Source organism: Poecilia formosa, unplaced genomic scaffold, assembly GCF_000485575.1.
Source record: "Poecilia formosa unplaced genomic scaffold, Poecilia_formosa-5.1.2 Scaffold38, whole genome shotgun sequence".
Taxonomy (NCBI): domain Eukaryota; kingdom Metazoa; phylum Chordata; class Actinopteri; order Cyprinodontiformes; family Poeciliidae; genus Poecilia; species Poecilia formosa.
Window position 1 is genome coordinate 2,757,348 of NW_006799977.1, and position 7,690 is coordinate 2,765,037.

The following is a 7,690-nucleotide window of genomic DNA, read 5'->3' on the forward strand; positions in this document are numbered from 1 at the left end:
CTGCAGCTTCTCCTCTTTATATTTCAATATAAATTGCTTTCACCAATGCCCAGTAAGGGGAATTTTTATTACATCCTGATTAAAAGGAGAAAGTTATGAAGTTTTGCTTTGGTCTACAAAGTGTAACCTTGTCATTCTTCCTCTTCATTGTGTACAGTGAGGGCCTTTATCTAGCAGAGGCTTCTAATTCCTGAAGTGAAATCCTCTTAGGATCTATGCTCTATTTCTGTTTGGTCTATTGGGTCTTTTTTTAAAATCTCCAATAGACCTATCTCATTGGCTGGAAACGACACACGCAGGCACACAAAAAAAAACACACACAGTCCAGCAACAGATAGCTCCAACAAGTGATCGAGAGAACAGCAGTGCATGGTTAACTGCTGACACAAAGGGAGGACTTTATCAGGCAGTGAAAGGTAAGATAAACAGCTTTTATTGATACAGCGGAATCAACAGAATGCGGATACGTGAAGATTGTTGTTGATTTATAACACATCAGTGTGCTTTAATTATTTTTTTTATTCCCCATACAGCAGATATTTGAATGGATATTTGTGGATATTTGGACGGTTTTGAGTTTTTGCTGTTACCACACAAGGCATCAAACAGAAAGCTGCAAAATTAGATCCATTTTTTTCAGTCACAGAACAAACAATTCCTTCTTTGGTGCTGTCGTTTCCTCATCCCTCTGTGCTTTATTAGAGCACAGCTGCTTACTAAAGTTAGTTATCAACCTTTAACTCTGTACTGAAACAATTAAACGCGATTTCATTTGAAAATGCTGCAGCTGCTCGTGGGAAAAAGCTCCCCATTAGTCAACTGGGAGCAAGATGATGGTCATAAAGATCATTAAACCAGATCAGCATCGTGACTGCAAGCATGGAGAAAGAACTCCTCACAAAAGGCCACCTAATCCAATCAGATATTGGCTTAAAATGAGTCACACCATCAACTGGCTTAAAAAGTCACGCCACAGAAATGACACAGCATTGCATGGCAAACGAAACACAAATTTGCATCTGATTTGGATGCATACCTACACAAACAGTGGCTTTGAGAGCCAACAGCAAGCAAAACACTGATCTGATTGCAGTCCTGTAATCCTCTTAAATTGCATTAATTTAATTAAAATTAAAGAGTTGTGGGTTTTTTTTTTTGTTTGCTTTGTCCAGTGACTCTACATTTCTAGCTGCACAGTTTCAACTCTGGTGAATGGAAATGAAGCATTAAAGTAACAACATCACATTTCTTTTGTACAGGTAGGTGACCTCAACAATGTCTGGCCGAGTAATTGATTTGGAAGAGACCGCGACCCATACAGGTGAGCAGATGAGCCATTAAAAAAAAAAAAAAAAACACTACTTTGGACTTTCTGTGGTTAGGTCAAGTGAAAAGGATCTTTGACTCAACTAAAAACTTAATGGAAAGCAGTTGAAACATTGTGTTCCTACAGAGAAAACTGGCTAACAATGGCACTGGATTAAGACAGGTGAAAGGAAACCCAATGGACAAGAGAAAACCGTTTAACAGATGGTCTAATCTTTTTCTTGTGTAACTGGGTTAATTAGTCCACTTCCTGGAAAGACAAGATTATCTCTACATTGCCTGAGGCCACACAAAAGACTCATTGAGACACGAGTCAATGGGAAGCCTATGTAAAACCTAGATTTAAATGAACAGTCTGGCTCAAAATGATTCACACCCTAACAGCTTCAGATATAAAGTTATGTCCATCCATCCAGTCACTGTCTTCACTTATTTTACATATGTCAAAAATTACTTACTCCTGTCACTAGAAATGTCTTTAATGGCATTCAAGCAATAAATCTCGACTCATATATAATAACTGGCCTTTTTAGATGTTTTCACTGGTATTTCTGACACATTTTTTGTCCATGAGCTCAGTGTGCATAAAAAGTCGACTTGCCATCGGCCTTTAACCCAAATTCTCTACCAGATTCAGGTTAGGATTCGTACTGGTTCTCCATCCAACATTATTATTTTTTCAAGTCAAAGGAAACATGGCAGTCAAATTCAAATGTTACTTTAAACCTAAATCTGCCAGAGTTAAATAATCTTAAGCCTAGGTGTTGATTCTTTGATAATGCAACATTTAGGCGAAGGAGTTTTGAAATTTTAAATTTAAGAGCACATTGTGTTGTGATATTGCGATAATCTCATCAATGTGTGAAAAGCCTTCATATTTTTCTTTGAGAGAATATTGGTAAATACAGAGAGATAGGTACACATTTGCAGTGTACTTGCAGATGGAAATGAAATGTTGCTAAACTGTGCATTAATGACAAGATCCTCTATAAATGACTTCAGATTAAGCTCAGTTTGTTACAAAAGAAAAGTATGAGTTGTTCTCCATTATTTGAAGTTTTTAACAAGAGACCCTATACTCTCATACATCAGAGTCACCTATATGCCCTTTACATTGAGCTGCTAACGTGCCCGTATAACACTGAAATGGAAAACTGCTGACTTAAAGTCTGTTAAAATCAGTCAGTCAACTGTAATGGAGTGACAACAGGACAACAAAAGCACAAAAATGCTGGACTTTTACATTTTCTAAGCATTCACAGGTGTGTAGTTGCAAAGTTTAACTGGGTTTGTAACCTTCATCCTAGAGGGGATCACTGCGTTTTTATGCTTTTTGGTCTTTTCTAACAAAAGTTTACATTAAGATCTCATCTAAAATCTCAGAATTAAATGTGGGGATCCAAAAAAAGAACCCCATCAAACATTAGCTCAAATGTATCCAGATTTTGGCCTTGATGTCTCTTTGACCTTATTTAGAAATATTTCAACCATAAAAATGCTCCTGCTCCTAGAAGCTTTAATTAGACAAATACTGCTTTCTGTATTGGGTTAGTTCCTGCATTTCCCTTTTGTCTGAGTAGAGTAAGTAAATAGCTGAGATATTAAGTAGATGGTGGTCAGTGCACTGAGCTGAAATTTTTGTTTTCTCTGTAGGTCCAAAGGGGGTCATTAATGACTGGAGGAGGTTCAAGTTGGAAAGTATGGACCGGGAGAATTTGCCTCCTGCCAAAAAGGAACTTCTGAGGCAAATGTCGTCCCCCAATAAATCAAAAGATGATTCCAGAGCTAACCTGAACCGCAAGGTACAACCCTAATCGTTTAACCAGACGGGACAGCATAGGAAGTTTTTTATTTAAGAAACACTCCCCATTAAACACAGATATTTCATTTTGTGTGTGACTTTTTTGCAGGTGTTTAATAGAAAATACTAGCCATGAATGCAATATCATTATGTGCAAAATCACAGTCCCAAAAGACTGCTTGGAATCAATATTTGGTATACTGTGTTATTTTAAGAAGGATGTATAATATATGTTCAGCAGTTGGATGAATTTTTTCTGCCCTTCATGTTCCAACATGATGTAGATCTCAGTGACTGGGATCACGGAGGGTGATGAGAACAGAGAAGCAGAGAAAATGAAATGAAGCTTATTTCTCAACCAATGCCATCAACTTACATAATTTCTCCTTTTTTTCTAGATGAGTGTCCAAGAGTATGAACTGCTCAAGGAGGAGGATGAAGGATGTCTGAAGAAATACAGGAGACGATGCATGGAAGAGATGCACAGCAAGCTCAGCTTTGGCCCCAAGTTTGAAGGTGTTCACGACCTGGACAGTGGCGAGGCCTTCCTCGAAGTCATCGAGAAGGAGCATCACAGCACAGTGGTGGTTGTTCACATTTACAAGGTTGGGGTGAAAGGATGCGAGCAGCTCAACAGCTGCCTGGACTGCTTGGCCACAGAGTACCCCACTGTAAAGTTCTGCAGGATTGATGCCGTCTCATCCGGTGCCGCCGAGCGTTTTTCGGATGAGTATTTACCGACGCTGCTGGTGTACAAGGCTGGGGAGCTCATAGGGAACTTCCTGTCCTGCACGCAGCACATGAACGAGGAGTTCTTTGCAACCGACGTTGAAGCTTTCCTCAACAGTTACGGCCTGCTCCCAGAGAAAGAGCTGCCTGGAGAGGACGAGGAGGAAGAACATGACGTAGAATGAGACAGGAGTTTGGCTGCTGCAGGAAAAAGAGGTTGGGTAAAGCTATAAGTGAAGCAGTTTATATATAAAATATTTATGTTTATTTGATCCGTTTTTTTCTTGTTGCTTTGGCAAGTAGGAAAATCATAACTTTTCCTCTATAACACTAGCATTGGACTGTTTCTTGAGAATGTATTTATATATAAGTGGTGGGGAAACTTTAATAGCTTGGAAAAAGGAGTTGCTGAATGAGAAAACACTCCATTCCTCATCACCTGAAAAGCCAAAACAAAATAACTGTAATGATAAATACATTGTTTTATTAGGATATATCTTCTTGTATATATACATGTGCATGACCAGATTCATTCATAGTGTTTTTTTAGCATTTGAATGTATTTAACTCAAAAGATTTGCATCCATGAGCTATACATTTTTGAATGTAAAATAATACACACATGTACTGTATATTTATTATGTTTGTGTTGTTCTGATAAAGAATAAATAAATGACACTGGAAACCTTGAAGCTCCACTCAACCAACTTTTCCAGTAAAAAGGAAAGAGGACTAATTTTATCTTCCAAAAAACCTAATTAATATGACGCTTTCATCATTTTTTTGAAGCATATAATATTAAAATATTCTTATTTAATTCGATTACCTGCATGTAGGCTTTAGTATTTTGACAAAACTGGCAGGAAAATCTCCATAATTGTGCAGCCTTGGACTACCATTCATATTGGTTTCATTTTGAAACAAGTCGTCAGTCAGTGGTACACAACAGTCAAAGGAGATGGGACCCTCAAGCTTTTCTGGTATTCAAAATTGGAGGAAAGTCCATTTTCAGAGAATTTTTTGGAATAATGCAAAATACTGTGCCTTGAAGAAGGAAACTATCACAGCACCACTATCTCACAATACTGGCTACCAAGAGTATTGCTTAGAAATCAGACATGGCTGCTGTTGCTAGCTAATAGCAGCTAGCAACCTTGCTAATGTACTTTTACTTAAGTTACTTAATTTTTGCTGATGTAGGCCTGGTATGTGTGCTTTAAAACTACACACAAAAAAAGATAACATCTGTTGCAATGTTTTGTCATATTCTTTAAATGCATTACATACAATGAGTGGCTACTTTATTAGGTAAAGGCCAGAGGTGTAAAGTCACCGATATGCAGAGATGTTAAGGATATCAGAGCGAAACTCCGGAAGGAGGATGTTTCATGTTAAACAACCTTATTTGTCATGTAACAACATAGGTTCTGACATGCTCATGACCCCTGGCATGTCAAAACCAGAATATAAAACCTGATCAGGCTTTTTAGATGTAGACCTTCGGTGCTAACCCGCTGATTAATCTGAAGAGAATGTAATTAAGTAGTTTGATATCTGCAGAAATGGCCAAACCTTCTAAATACGTCTATTAAAACAAAAACCACAGGCTTTTAAAGTACATCATTAACTTTTATCTGTTAGTGCATAGACGCTGGGCAACAGAGCTCAAAATCCAGACCACCCAGTTTGTTGATGCTGTACATTTGAGGTGAAAACCTTTCAGTGAACTGATGATGGATCCATCTATTAGGACCAATAGGTACAATAAAAACATCACCTCTTTTTATGCATTTTGATTTGTTTCATTTTTTGTAAGGCTAAACTTGACCCTTTTTTTACTGTATTCTACATGCTAGTCGAATTCTCCTGTAGTATTAATATTGTCTTCTTATTCATTCTTGTGCATGCTCTTTGCATCTTTCAAAGTTAGAATGATTGCATTGCATGCATGCATGCACAGTTCATCACGTTTGTCTTGAACCTTTTAGCAGAAAACAACACCCTCCAGTGCGTCTTCAAGCAAGCACAGCAACTTCCAGCAATCTTTGGCAGCACTGGATTTTTAATTACTTATCAAGTAAAGGCAGTTAGACTGTCACACGCAAACACATATTTGACTGAGGATATACATGTGTTTTTGAGTTCACTACACCACATCTGCTATTAAGTGAATTGCCTCTAGCAGGAAGGCCTCCTTTTTAGAAAGTTGCATGCCTACGACTCATTGAATCCATTTTGATAACTCGCCTAAGAGCTTTTTAAAGAAGTTTTCCTGAGAAGCCTAGACATGTCAGTCAGACTAGCTGCTGCTGACCTAGACCTATATACTCTCTGCATGAGGGCAGACAAGCAAAAAACAATTTTTTGACAACTGAATGCAAGTAAACCCAAAGCAGTTTTGAATAAAGGTTTTTATATGTATATTAAGTGGAGCGTTGCAGCAAAAGCCAAAAGTTTCCACTTGTGAAAGTAAATCTGTTGGGTTTAATCTCTGTCGCAATAAGAAATAAATCAATTAATCACATAATAAATTAAAACAAGCTCAGTAATTTCCATTTGGATGATTTGTTGCTTTTCTCCTCTCCCTCTCTTTCTACCAAAACCTGGATGACAAAAGTCTTCAGTCTGAAGCTTTGGTCTCAACTAGCCCTTTTATTGAAGGATAACTTTGTGTCATGAGGTGGGGGTTGAAGTGGTGAGGAGAGAACGCTGAGAACCCAGGTATGGTGAAGATGATGAATTTAATGGTGAAAATAAAGCTCAACAGTCCATACAGGCAGCACGGCAGAGACTAGCACACAGCTAAGTACCGGTAGCAACTGATTATAAGACTGAAAACGAGAGCTGAGTCGACACAGGACTTATCAGTTCAACTGTGAGCGACACACGCATGAGCACACTAGAATCTGACTACGACGATAGACACCACGACACAGATTACCGACAAGGACCCGACGAGGAACACAGACAACCAGGTGGGTTTAAATACAGACGGGGTAATCAAGGGAATACGACACACCTGGGGAGCAATCAACAGGGAGGACAGAGACTCACAGGGAACAGGACTACACAGGGAAAACAGGACTGAACACAGAAGAACTCCAAAATAAACACACAGAAACCCAGGGATCATGACACTTTGTTGTTTTGTTTATTTATTTTAGACATTTAGAATTTAAAGTTTATTGATCTTTGGGAGTATATTCTTGCATTATTATGCCATTACTATTATGTTACTTGAAAATGGACTCAAAACAACCTTGTTATTGTTTAGCGCAATAACTTCAGGGGCAACTTATCATGACAGGCCTCTGAGACAACATTTCAGAGTCTCACATCGCTGGACAAGACACTGTATTAAAAAAAAAAGTAGCTGTGCCTCATTTCCTTTTTTGGGATTAATTTTTCAGTGTTCAGGAGAAACTTTCAATTAAAAAGATACAAAGAAAATAGACAAAGATGATAACAGCAATAGCTCTTTTAATAGATTTCTCCAGAAAAAGACACATATGAACAGAAGCAATGAGTCAGGACTACTCTGAATATAAAAAATAAATCAGAGAATAAACAAAGTTAAGGATAGCAACTTCCCCATTAGTGGTTCTGTTGAGAAAAAAGACACTGCAAAACGCAAAAGTAGTGAGCCAGTGGTACTTTGTATTGGAAAGAACAACAAAAACACAAGAAAGTGTTAATAGCAACAAATTTACCATAAGATAATTAACCTAATAGTCTGTTTTTATGGGAGGAAACCGGAGTACCCGGAGAAAACCCACGCATGCACAGGGAGAACATGCAAACTCCATGCAGAAAGACCGGGGCCGGGAACCGTGT

General features: G+C 38.2%; 1 protein-coding gene across 1 annotated transcript; it reads left to right on the plus strand.

Annotated features, from left to right (window-relative positions):
* Nucleotides 1-311: 311 nt before the first annotated feature.
* pdcb (phosducin b) lies at nt 312-4,564 on the plus strand. Its single transcript, XM_007550917.2, has 4 exons — nt 312-416; nt 1,260-1,321; nt 2,980-3,128; nt 3,526-4,564. Exons 2-4 carry the CDS (start codon nt 1,276-1,278, stop codon nt 4,039-4,041), a joined length of 711 nt encoding a protein of 236 aa, XP_007550979.1. The 5' UTR covers nt 312-416; nt 1,260-1,275; the 3' UTR covers nt 4,042-4,564.
* Nucleotides 4,565-7,690: the final 3,126 nt, after the last annotated feature.

Coding starts and splice junctions, on each gene's coding strand:
- pdcb (XM_007550917.2), top strand. CDS start 1,276: ATGTCTGGCCGAGTAATTGATTTGGAAGAGACCGCGACCCATACAG. Junction 1,322..2,979: donor AGAGACCGCGACCCATACAG/GTGAGCAGATGA, acceptor TTTTCTCTGTAG/GTCCAAAGGGGGTCATTAAT. Junction 3,129..3,525: donor GAGCTAACCTGAACCGCAAG/GTACAACCCTAA, acceptor CTTTTTTTCTAG/ATGAGTGTCCAAGAGTATGA.